At 38.6% G+C, this 13,087-nt stretch overlaps 4 protein-coding genes across 47 annotated transcripts in view; 3 read left to right on the top strand and 1 right to left on the bottom strand.

Annotated features, from left to right (window-relative positions):
• Positions 1-4,241, top strand: part of LOC6572415 (calcium-activated potassium channel slowpoke) — a 59,447-nt gene extending 55,206 nt beyond the window's left edge. For all 43 annotated transcript variants that reach the window (XM_044007599.1, XM_044007594.1, XM_032728137.2 and 40 more), the window contains one exon: positions 20-4,241. In XM_044007599.1, coding sequence (XP_043863534.1) covers positions 20-157 — 138 coding nt within the window. In that variant the 3' untranslated portion in view covers positions 158-4,241. The remainder of the gene's footprint in view (positions 1-19) is intronic.
• Positions 4,242-6,288: 2,047 nt separating this feature from the next.
• LOC6572416 (bromodomain-containing protein DDB_G0280777) lies at positions 6,289-11,307 on the top strand. 2 transcript variants are annotated; one of them, XM_044007756.1, is made up of 4 exons: positions 6,289-7,064; positions 8,624-9,151; positions 9,250-10,596; positions 10,669-11,307. In XM_044007756.1, the coding sequence occupies exons 1-4, from the start codon at positions 7,059-7,061 to the stop codon at positions 10,813-10,815; spliced, it is 2,028 nt and encodes a 675-aa protein (XP_043863691.1). In that variant the 5' UTR covers positions 6,289-7,058; the 3' UTR covers positions 10,816-11,307. The 2 variants fall into 2 exon arrangements, with proteins under 2 accessions (XP_043863691.1, XP_043863690.1); XM_044007755.1 differs by having other exon boundaries at positions 6,291-7,064; positions 10,666-11,307.
• On the top strand, positions 11,225-11,631 carry LOC6572417 (DNA-directed RNA polymerases I, II, and III subunit RPABC5). The gene is made up of 2 exons (XM_001998490.4): positions 11,225-11,336; positions 11,421-11,631. Exons 1-2 carry the CDS (start codon positions 11,242-11,244, stop codon positions 11,527-11,529), a joined length of 204 nt encoding a protein of 67 aa, XP_001998526.1. The 5' UTR covers positions 11,225-11,241; the 3' UTR covers positions 11,530-11,631.
• On the bottom strand, positions 11,572-13,014 carry LOC6572418 (methionine aminopeptidase 1). Its single transcript, XM_001998491.4, has 3 exons — positions 12,767-13,014; positions 11,938-12,675; positions 11,572-11,879 (listed from the first exon to the last, which is right to left on the bottom strand). Exons 1-3 carry the CDS (start codon positions 12,918-12,920, stop codon positions 11,647-11,649), a joined length of 1,125 nt encoding a protein of 374 aa, XP_001998527.1. The 5' UTR covers positions 12,921-13,014; the 3' UTR covers positions 11,572-11,646.
• Positions 13,015-13,087: the final 73 nt, after the last annotated feature.

Below are 13,087 nucleotides of genomic sequence, written 5' to 3'. Positions count from 1 at the left end.
GAATACTTTGTTCATATAGGTATTCGTTTTAATGCAATTCGATCCGGGTTTGGAGTACAAGCCGCCCGCAGTGCGTGCGCCCGCTGGCGGTCGCGGCACCAACACACAAGGTTCCGGGGTCGGTGGGGGCGGCTCCAACAAGGATGATAACTCTTGATTGTTACTGTGTAGCGCCTTAACTGATGGTCCTTATTCGTACATTTGAACGTTGGAGAAGTTAATTGTGAGCAGAGCAACGCATTTATGGCAAAAGTATTGGCACAACATTTGGCTCAAAGCGCGCCGCGCTCAGCGCATTCAGGTTTAGCGTTATAGGCAATAGGTATAATCTGTATAAGCTGTAAGAACACAACAAACAAACATACACATACACACACTAACACACACTTACACCTGTGTATATTCTGTGTACCTATGAGAATTGTAACTAAATCAAAAGCTAACCCAATGGGCGTAAGTTAGGTAAAAATTTTAAATGCGTGCCATAAATGCGTTACTCTGTGCTTTTATATTTGCGGAGACACCGTAACAACAGAGTGCTTCGTCCATCCTGCTAAACGATCAAGGATAACGACATTGTCGCCACCAACAGAGTCTCTGCAAACATAAAAGCCACAAATGTATTAAAGAAAGAACAACATCTTTGATATCCATCGTTCAATTGTCAGCTGATTGCTTCCCACACCATTCCGTATGCCTTTTAGAACCTTGAAATTGACATTTTATCTATAATTTTTTTATCTCTATCTATGTATCTATATATGTATCCCAAACTATCCCCATTTATTGTATCTTATAATTATTCTTTCTTTTCGATTATTGTTAGTTCGTTTTGGTTTCAGTTTCATTTCTCTATATTATTATTTGTAATCTTTCTCAATATGTTTTCAATAAATTGTCTCTGTATACAATCTTGAGTTTGAAGCAACAATCATAAGTTATTCTTAAACAATGGGTATGTACTAGTCATAGACATTATCATTGTGCCAATTAATTTCATTAGCCATTAATTTAACATTGTTATCATTAATTTATATCTTTAATTCACATCTTGAGTTCAGTTCATGGCGCTATCATCGCAATACAAATCAAATTATGCAATTCGATATGAAAATTCATCTCAATGGTGTGACGTAAGCAATTGGGAACCATTAGTGAGGTAAGCTACACATTAAACAAAGAAAACCAAGCAAAATATCAACTTAACAACTCTTTACTCTCAACATGGGAGAGAATATGTATGCAAAGTGCATCTCTTCTCAATCTGAGTACACCTGCGTGTGTTAATTTTGCATTCAGCTAAAGCTTAGAGATAACAAATACTTACACACTATAGCTTAGTATAAGCAGGTCTAGGCAAAGCTACAAATATGTGTCTAGGCAGCAACAAGAACTACGCTACAATCGGCATATGTATATCGATGCTAGACATGCACATACCAAAGAAAATGAAAATGAATATGAAAATAAAAAGAAAAACAAAACGGAAAACTATGTATCTGAAAAATTGATAAAGATATTCGAGAAATCGCTTGACCGCTGAATGGAAATCCAAAAGTTGAGTCATTCAAGTTCAAAAACTGCATTTAGATGTTTCTGAGCATGCGCAAAAAAATATATATAAATAAAACTAAATAAATAAATAAAATTTATACGAACGTATTATTACTAATTTACCTATAATGTTCGCAAAAAAAAAAAAAAAAAAAAAAAAACAAGAAATTCCTTGCGATATTTAATTGAAATTGAAACAATTAAACCTTATAAACCACAATCACATGCATACATATTGAGTATCTAGGGAAGAAGAGGAAGAAATAGTATGGATAGACGAATATTCCAAGTTTTTTATATAACAAAGCATAGTCAACAAAACAAACAATGGTTGTTTCAGCAAAAATGATACTAATTGCATACTTAAAGTCAAGTCAAGTGAAGTCAAATCGTCATTAGAGTCAAGAAAGAGTCGAAGGCATGCCCAAGCCCATGCCACTAGCTATTTCAGTTTCTTCAGATTTCAGCATATATGTACATATACACTTTATGTGTGTACAACTTTTTTAATAAGAAATATTTCCTAATCTCTAATCAAGGCCATTCCACGTAAACTTCTCTGTAATACATAAATCCGAATACTTAAACATACACACATCCATATATATATATATATATATATATATATATATATATACACACATATATATACCTAAATATATATATATTTAAACTAAGTAGCGCATTTCAAATCATAACTAAGCAGTAGCAACACATACATACATACATACATTCAAACATATGAATGTAGCTGAAGATAGTATAGTACATGCGAGCATTGATAGATAGATAGATCTATAACTATCTAAACACATTTAGCGAGCAGTTGACAAAAAAGAAAAAAAAAAACAAAACGTAGTTAGTAATATTTTTATTGTATGTATGATGTGTGCGGCGCTTTTTACATGCGTGCCTATTGAGCAGCAGCTGTGGTGTTCTAAACAAAATTTTTTTAGATAAATAAAACGAATGTTGACCGAAAGATGAACTTTTAGTCCTCGCTTTCCCCTTCACTTTCTCAACTTGTCTCAAGCTCTTCTTCTTTGGAATTGTTCACGCGCTTGCGCTTAAGCCGCTAATAAAACGCTCTGTGTGTGTTTCTTTTTCGTCTCATTTCTTTTGTAAATATTTGTAAATAGTTGACTAAATATGTAACTCGGATAATGTGTATAAAGATAGTTAAGCCATTTCATTTCGAAGCATTTGCATTGCATTAATGTTCAGAATAGTTTTCGGTACATGGATTTGTTCAAATATTAAACACTGCCAAAGCGTATAGAAATCACATTAAATGTACTTTAACTGAAAACACAAAATGCAGATAATTCAGTTCAGTTCTCATTCGAAATCGAAATACGAATATTCATATATGATTTTCAATAACATGTTGTGACATCAATTTAGCTTATTGAAATGTAAAAGTTAATCGAATTCGAGCTTTTAATAATATGTAACAAAAAAAAAAAAAAAAACAAACAAAAAGGTAAAAAGGTAAAAATAAAAATTAACATTAAGATTGATTTTCGGTTAGTTGCGTTTGTTTTGATAATATACACAGTAGCCTTAGGCTTAGACAACAAATGAAACGAAAAATTGAACATTGTGAATATTAAGTATGCGCCTTCAAAGTAACATGTAACATATATACAGCATGTACGTATGTATGTATGTAGTGTGAAACAAAAAAAAAAAAAAAAAAAAAAAATCCAAAAAGAAAAAATTATATTATATAATACGGCAGCAAGTTCATTTATTGCTAGGGCTATTAAAAAGTAAAGTTAATATAGATGAGAAGAAAAAAGCATTTGCAATCCTTATAACAGGCATAGAGTAAACCCAAAAGTTAAACATAATTTTTAATGAATAACATAGTTTATACAATTTTTAGAATTATAAATACTCACACACACCCACATAGACACACATAGACACACACGTACACACAGACAACCACACGCACATATAGATGCATCACATCAGCGAAAAACCCATTGACAAGAACAACAAAACGAACTCTCGATGTTGTGAGACTTGATTAAATCATGTTTACGCTAAATGAAATTATAAAAAAATAAAATAAAATACACGAAATTAAAAAAAAAAAAAAATCAAATAATATACAGAATGCAAAACGAGAACTATCCACAAATAGCTTATAAAATATAAATCGAAAAAGCTCTTGAAAATCTGAACAAAGCTGCGTTCGGCATTTCTTATATACGAATTGCCTGATTTCATATACATAAGTTCATGTCATTCTATTCATTAATCAATTTCATATTTGCTAAGATCGAAAGCGCCAACGTTTCAGCTTTGTTCCAAAAAAAAAAAAAAAATAAAATAAAATAAAATAAAATAAATAGAATTTAATGATAATATTGTATATCGCCTAGAAATACTCAATGCCATAAAACTAGACACAAATGCAACGTTTTGTAGACAAATTTCGTGAGTAAAATGTAAAAAACATACGTATATATGTATATATACCCATATATATGTATATATATGATATTCGTAAATGTAAAGCATTTTACAGTAGTTAGATACTTTGTATAGGAAACAACGTTTGCAGCTAAAAAAAAAAATAATTAAAAAAATAAAAGCAAAACACAAATGATAATTTTAGATGTTTGGGCGACAAACAAATGTTATTTTGTAATTATTGCATACTTTAAAAACAAAAAGAAAGCGTTATTAAATTTATAAATGCCGAAATTGAAAACAAAATTATTGTATAATTTCGTAGCACTTTCACAACTACCATATTTATTTATATATATGTATGTATAGAAGTATATGAATATTTATATTTATATATAAATATATATATATATAGTCATATATTGCACATGCATACAAATTATTTTAGTACTATGTGCATTAAAAATGTATAAATAATTAAAAACAAAAACAAAATAAAAACTAACATTAAAAATAACATCAAATAGTCAACATAACTGTAATTAAGCTTTTTAGTTTTTACCCGCGATTTATAAAATATATTTACAAGTAAAATTCTAAAAATTTGTCATAAGATTAAATATAAAAAAATAAATAAAATGCTGATAAATAAATTTATTTACATAAAATAAATAGATCAAGATCGAGATCAGCGACCGCTTGACAAAAAAAAAAAAAAAAAAACACAATGTTTTTGTTTAACAAAAAAACACAAATTTTTGAAAAAAAAAAACGAAATTTTAAATAATAATAATAATATAAAATAACAAAAAACAGTAAAAAAAAACCTTAAAATTCGCATTTTAAACAATTGTCTATGAAAAATAATATAAAATAATTAATACAATGCAAGTAAAGAGTAACAGATAACTGTAATTAAATAAACGCTATAATAATAATATTATGTTGTTAATGTTTAAAAAAAAAAAAAAAACCTTGTTAAAATAATATTTCAAAATAAAAAAAAAATAAATAAAAAATACGAATACAAAATTTCAATCAACGGGCAGCGCCCAGACTTTTCCTTGTTAAAAGTGAAATCTTGAGCTAGGGCATGGCCAACGGCCCCAACTGCCCAAAAATTGACCCACATTTGGCGGCCCGGGCCGACAGAAATTCCATCGCCCAATTGCGTTTAGAAATTTGAGTTGCGCCTCGCATAAAACACACTCAATTACCAAGTCCAATTGAACGCAAGCGTTTCATAAGCTTTTTTTATAACGCCCTGCCCTATACATTAGTATTGTATAATCAGAGATCTATAGCTGATTTACATACTGTATATGTACTATATGTAGTTAACTAATGAAGTCGCACACACATCAATACAAATGGCCATTAAACAACTACAAACTAGCAAATGTGGTAAGTATTTAGCATGTTCCACATATATTGAATATATTCATTTATAAAGTTACAAGCTTAAATCATAAAATAATGAAACATATTTTTAATATCAATGAGGGGACTTTGTTAGATAGAAAGTCTTATGGCATTCATATTTTTTACATTCCATTATTGATTGTTTTTGAAGACTAATGGATCAATGACTCTGCTCCTATAAATCCATATAAATAATTATTATCATTAATTTATTAATTATTTATTTTTGTATCCATACTATGTACCATATAAAACAATACTCAGGTGCAACTCTCAACTGTTAAATGTGCTTTTAAATATAAAACACTTCATATACATACATTCATTTATTCTTACAGCTTATATATAATAATAGATCTTTTCAATAGTAATAAATAAAATATCTATGTTTATTTTATGAGTCAGTCATGGCTTTAGCACTATTTTATAAATATATTTTGAATTCTGTTTAACTATTTTCAATAAGTTAAAAGCTAAATATGATTTATTTTATTTACTTTCAATAAGCTCAAAGCAAAAATGATTTTTATTTTGAGTAAGAAGAAAGCCAGTTAACTGACTGAATTGGGGATTATGGGCGCTTAATTGGTTGCACACAAATCTTTATGCTCTAATAAGTGCTATTAATATTGTCAGCTAATAAGATCACAGTCAGTTGATTATTAACTATACTACAATATATGTATACAATAAAAGTAGACTAACACGCTTGCCAGAACCAGTGCGCGTACCACTGCCAAGCGCCAAGCGAAGCTCATAAAAAAGGCTGATTCCGGTTAACTAGTCTTGATAGCAAACATCTTGTTTAGCTTAGGCTTCAGCTTCAACAACTTCAAAGGTTTTGCTTTGTTCCTGCGCCAGAAAGCCACAGGCGCCACTGCGAAAAGAGCTCAGCTCGATATCATGAGCGCCTGGTGTGAATTGCTTTTTAAGGCATTGGATGAGTGAATATTAGCAAGACAAGTTCGTTGCCCAAGTCTTTTGTTTGCCCAGGCCGAGCTGGCAGCTGGCCAAGAACTGGCAAACACTTTCGTTTAAGCTGTGCGTGTATGTCTGCCAGCCGCAGCAGCAGAAGGAGAAGGGGACGCAGACAGTGAAGGAGAAGTCGAGTAAGAAGAAGAAGAAGACAGTGCTCATGCCGGCAAATCTCATGTAGTTGTGGTCGCGTGCTAAGTCTCACTTGAGCACTGAACAAGTTTTCGAATCGAATCGGCCAGCGCAGACGAAGAAAAGCCGACCACTTTCTTTGCGGTTTCATTGGCTTCCAGTGAGCGATGAGACGTGTACTTCCAGTGGCTGACAAAAGTAGCTATCACAGTCGGTTCGAGTGGCGGCGCTCAGCTCAGTTGTTAACGCGACCTGAACAGGTGCAGACTTGCAGACTTTGCAGCTCCGGTTAGCATTTTGTGTGTTGTTTCGTATTATATTTTTCGTCGTGCTAAAGGAAAGCGCCACGGCGCACGTGGACATGAAGTTAATTGATGTTATTATATATTTAATAGCTATTTTAATCTTCATCTATTTGCTGTTGGAGTAAACCACATTCACTCGCCACTCACTTACGCAGCTGCAAGCCAAAGCTTTCCTTACTCTTCATCTTCTTCTTCTTCACGCTCCACAAGCTCTTCATCTGCAAGGCAACTACAATCGCAGCCAATATGAAGGTAAGTAGAATCTCACGCTGATTTTATGAGCTTCAATTATCGATCATCAAATGATGGGAAATGCATTTTATGCAAATACACAATCTCTATGGACGCCCCAGGCTCAGTTGGGTTGCAGTTCGGGTTTCTTTTTGAAAACTTCACCAAAAGCCAAAGACAATGGCGGCATTTAATTTTGTTGTTTTTGTAATATTTTCAATTGGATTGCAATTGATGCGCCGCTGAGGCTCGTGTTTTGAATACTTGTTAAATTGCGATTGGCGGGCACTTTCATTTGCGGTGCAGTAGCTGCAGCTGCAATTACAATTGCAATAGCAATGCCTATGGCAATGGCAATGCCAATGGCAATTGAGAGCACTTGATGCGTCAAGTTTTCGCTGCAGGCAACCAAACAATGGGCCGGGCCGTTCGCTACACTTGCCTGGCTATTGCGATTGCCGTTGACTCTGGCTCTGCCTCTGTCTCTGCCTCTGCCTCTGCATCAATGTGCAACGCAGTGAAGAAGATGAAACAGTTAGCTTAATGCTAAATAAAAGTTGACTTTCAGGTTGGCCAAATGCGTTGCGAATTGGGTTAGCTTGCGGTTGTTTCAATGATGTCGCCTAATTCGCTGTTTCAATTGTGATTGGTGAGCTGTGAGCGTGGTCAGTCCGAGTATAGTACCGTAGATCCTATTTCCATAACGGAAAACAATACAATATTACAATTCGTGCGTACCTTGACTTTCATGCAACGGACCCCAGGTTCATTCACCAGTCAGTGCACCCGCTCCGACCGTCGACCATTATTATTATGCAGATTTTCTTACAGGCGACAAAGCAGTATCAAATTGCTAACCGCTCGATAAACAGGCAGGCAGCAATTTGGTCTCAATTACGTCTGCCACTTTGATTAGGCAAACGCAGCACGTAATCAATAACCATAGTGCAGCGCTGTGGTGTGCACTGCGCGCTGACAGTTTCACCTGTAACGGTAAAACATTGTCATTGCCAGTGTCTCGCGGACAAGTGAAATTTGTTGTTGCTGTAACAATTACACTGGCAAATTGTTGACTTCCACTTCACTCGTGGCCCGGCCATGTTTGTAGCAGAACCAAATCAATTTGGTATTTCACTTTCATTGGCCCATAGTCTTAATTAGCCGCGACCGCTGCACGCCCGCCCGTGCCCACAGTTATGGCTTACATGCTTACACGTACATGTACACATGCATGTGTGTGTGTGTGCGTGTGTATGTAAATGCTTAAAGGTTTATTATGGCCCTATGCCTTAGTGGCCAGCGGCAGGCGACGTGATAAAATTTTAGAAAACCGCCAATTTATACAAATTAAGGCCATTATTTTCGGTTCTCCGTCCATCCGCTGATTACACACATCCCAGACTTGCTTCCCTTTGCCCCTCATTTGCCCATGCAGCTGCAGAGCTGATAGAGCTTAGAAAGTTGTACATATACATGCAAACATAAATATATATCTTTGTTAAGTACTTACCTGCAAAAGAGATAATTAAATTTCGTTTAATGGATTTTCGTGTTAATTTGTTACGTTTTTACTGCTTTAGCATTTCGTACTCTTGACGCTGCTGTGCAGCCTGGTCAGCTGTGATCTGTCTGCCGTCAAGCGTCCGTTGGTCTTCAGCAACGGCAATTGGCCTCCCAAGAGCGCCAACCAGCTGTCTCGCCATCCAGCTGCCTCAGCCAACGGGAAGCAGCGCACCTTGGTCGTTCAGATTCGCAGCGATCAGCCAGTGCCATTGGTATTGAAGGGTCGTCCCGGCGCCCACACGCACGCCCATCAGCACCTCGGTTCACACTCGCACCTGCACTCTCACGGTCACCTGCATGGCCACGCCCACTCTCACGCACACACACACCTGTTGCATGGAGCCGCGCCTCAGCACTTGCGTGGCGTTCGCCCACTGAAGCTCAGCGCTCCAATCTACCTGAAGCCGGCAGGCAGTCTGCGCAAACCGTTGAAGATCAAATTGAGCAACTCGAAGCCGCACTCGAAGCCCACCTTCGGATATGAGAAGCCCTTCAAGTACGAGAAGCCCACTGCCGTTGCCTATAGCGAACTGCAGAACTTGCCGGTAAGTACCATAAAAAGTGGGCAGGGAACTCGGAGCACGCACACACACGCGCACACATAGAGAGATATCCTTATACACATACATACATATACCCGCAGCTGGACACACACAACAACTACAACACCGAGCACTTTGCACCAATTTACACGGTACCCGCACCCAATCTGGCCCAGCACCACGATCACGACAATCAGATTGACGACGGCCTAAACACTGCATACCTGCCCCCACAACAGCAACAACAACCACAGTTGAGCACTCAACGTCCCCAGAGCAGCTATTACAGCGTGCATGAGGACGAGACAAATGATAAAACGATTCGCGATCCCATTTCGGGTTCGCAGAAACTCTTTGCCCCAGATCCAGACCCATCTTTGCCCACCACTAAGGTGAAGATCGCCACGGAGAGCTTCAACACGCCGAGCAACAACCAGCCGCTGCCGTCGGATGTGCAAAGCAACCATCTGCCCGCGCAGCCATTGGTCCAGATTGTGGGAGCCCAGGCAGCAGCACAGACAGTGCCCATCTATCCCATCCAGTTCACGCAGCAGCAGACGACACAGCCCTTCATCGCCGCAGCCCTGCCTGCCGCCCATATACCCATCTACAATCCCACCTATCTGGTCACCCAGTCCAATCAGCTCTACAGCCAGCACAAGCAGCAGCTCTTCAAGCCCAGCGTGGAGCACGTCGTTGAGACGGGCTATGTCAACGCTGACCTGACGCAGGAAGTGGCCAGCAATGGGCAAATTCTGCAGGCCGCCAAGGATCCGCAACACAATATCCATCCAGTGCTGGACTCGGCTCCACAATATGCCGCATTAATCGCTGCTCCTGCACTGAGCGAGCCCGCAGAGCCTGTGTATGATACGGCGCCCTTCCACTTGACCAATGTCGCCACATCAGTGAGCTCCACAGCACCCGAGGGCGGATTTGTGGTATCCAACTACTATGGAAATTCGCACGACTCTTCGCAGCTGCTGCAAGCTTATGCCGAGGAAGAAGCCCGACGACAGCAGCTGGAAACTGAGCAGGCTGCACTGGAACTTCAAAAACAACAGCAGCATCGATTGCAATTGGAAGAGCTGCATGCTCAGGCGCAGGCCCATGCACAGTTGCAGCAGCAATACCAACAAGAACTGCAGCAGCACCAACAACAGCAATACCAACACGAGTTGCAGTTGGAAGAGCTGAAGGCTCAGGCACATGAGCAACACTTGCAGCAGCAGCAACATCAGCAACAACTTCAAATTCACCAACTGCAACAGCAGCATCAGCAGCAACAGTTACAACTGCAACAGCAACAGCAGCAACAACTGCAGCAGCGTCAACCCACAGATCCGGCGGCTGCTGCTTTCGAGGAGCATCAGCGTTTGGTACAGCAGCAACTGGGCAGCACTACACCTTTGCGTATTTTTGTTCCAGATGAAGAAACACCGGAGACTGTAAGCAAGCAAACTCATTTTTAATACGTACACCCTTATGATTATTATTTTCATTCGTCTAAATTACAGCAGCGTCTACAAAAACGCTCGGACAATCTCAAGAAGGGCTCATTTGAAGATGTCTCCACGCTGCAGTCGAATGATGCATCAAAGGATTTGTATTCCGTTTCAACTTCTGTGGAAGTGTCAGGCAGTCAAACAGATGCCGACAACGAATAGGAATATATCATTGTTATGGACATAGTTCTTAGCGGTCTTTAAATATTTATTTTACAACACACATTTGTAAATGTAATCATATAGCAAGAGTCGATAGTGTAATTAATAAATGTATTAATATTTTAAAAAACCGCGAGAATTTTAAAATGAAATACAAATTTAAATATAAATTTTAATACCTAGCATATATGCGTGCTCTATCGATACAACCTCAGTTTGAATTTTACCTTACGCGCGCTTTATTAAATGGGCCACACTGTTAAGTATCGATAAATAACTGATATTCAGACCATGTGCTCAGCTATCGATGTTAAGCAATCATGTGAAGCAAGTTGGCAGCCTTTATGGTAAAATAGAAGCTAAACAGAAAAGTGTGCGCTAAGCACAAATTAAATAAATTGTCATAAAAAGACAAATATAATAAATATGATAATACCAATTCGGTGTTTTACCTGTGGCAAAGTTATTGGTAACAAATGGGAATCTTACCTAGGCTTGCTACAGGCTGAGTATACGGAAGGGTAAGATTCGACGCTCCGCAAGCAAAGCAATTTCATCTGCATTTCATATTATTAGTACTTTAACTGTATATAATTATTCTTTAGTGACGCATTGGATGCTTTAGGATTAAAGCGTTATTGTTGCCGTCGAATGCTGCTTGGCCATGTGGATCTCATTGAGAAGCTTCTCAACTATGCACCTCTCGAAAAGTAACAAATGGACGCTACACTTGGGACAGTTGGGATTATACGGAACTTAAACGACAAACTTTATATTTTATTGTAAAAATAAATTAAAGCTCAATTTAAGAAAAAACAGTCGTTTCAAGAACTACATTTTGTCCATGAACCATGGCTGCCCGTTGTTTTCACGGCGTTTCGTGAGGATCTCACAACCATTGTTAGTGACTAACAGAGTTTGTTCGAATTGTGCCGAGTAGAGACCGTCACCGGTGACGGCAGTCCAGTCATCTGGCCAGGATTCTGCCTTCTGAACACCCTCGGAAATCATTGGCTCAATTGTGAAGCAGTGCCCAGCGGCCATCACGCCAACGGCAGAGTTCTCTGTGGAATGGGCAAGACATTAGCTCGGTATCCAAGGGGAAAAGGAAGACTCACTTACTGGCATAGTGGGGCACATTGGGTGCGGTGTGGAAAACGCGATGAATGCCATGACCGCAATAGCTGCGAACGACGCTGAAGCCATGAGGCGCCACGTACTTCTGGATGACATTACCTATCTCTCGGTACTTAACGCCAGGACGTACCAGTTCAATAGCTTTGCACAACGATTCGTATGTAATGCGCACTAGTTTCTTGTGCTTCTCTGAGACGTCGCCAACGAAAAAAGTTTCGTTGAGATCACCATGAAAGCCGTGATGATAGACAGTCACATCGATGTTGCATATGTCGCCATTCTCCAGGGGACGTAAGTCAGGTATGCCGTGGCAAATGACCTCGTTAACACTCGTGCAGCATGACTTGGGGAAGTTGTAGTAGTTGAGCGGGGATGGATAGCAGTCGCGCTCGATGGCTGCCTCGTGCACCAGGCGATCTAGTTCATCGGTTGTGATGCCTACTTCAATGGCTTTGGCACCCTCATCTAAGCACTCACGGCCCAGTCTTCCTGCCACTCGCATTGCCTCAATTTCGTCATCGTCGAGCACTTTGATTGTTGTTCCACGCAAAGCTTCTTCCGACAAAGATCGTCCAGCAGGATGATCTGCGTAATCTGGACGTTTGATTGCCTCCGGAACGGCACGTTTGGGGGTCTGCGGAAACGGACGCAGTTTGCCGGTGAACCGGAAGTGCGGCCATGGATTGTAAACACCATCATCAACGACAGGCTTCTGACCACCGGCTAATTTGAACCAAAACATATCCGATCAATATACATTTAATATTTAACATATATTTATATTTATTTAAAATTTATGATGAAGTGAACCTACCAGCTAATGCATGGATCACCTTGTGCTCTTTCCAGAAACCTTTAAAGCATGCCTGCGAGCAGAAAAATGAGCCTTTGATTCCCAATTTAATACAAGTGGGGCACTGAAGCGTCGCCTCATTGTTACAGTTCGTTGTTTCGCAACTTTGCGTCATTACAGCGTGTAAAAATGTCCTCTTAAAAACTGTTCCAAAATTAGCACTTCGACGGACACAATAACCACATGCAACGCCGTTATTTTTTTCTGATTTTCATTATCGATATATTTACAATCGATGGTTTAGTATATCACCATGTCGTAGAATAGAAATTATCGACGTTG

The sequence above is a fragment of the Drosophila mojavensis genome, unplaced genomic scaffold (assembly GCF_018153725.1).
Source record: "Drosophila mojavensis isolate 15081-1352.22 unplaced genomic scaffold, ASM1815372v1 contig_19, whole genome shotgun sequence".
NCBI lineage: Eukaryota > Metazoa > Arthropoda > Insecta > Diptera > Drosophilidae > Drosophila > Drosophila mojavensis.
This window is presented reverse-complemented; position numbering and strand designations above follow the sequence as displayed.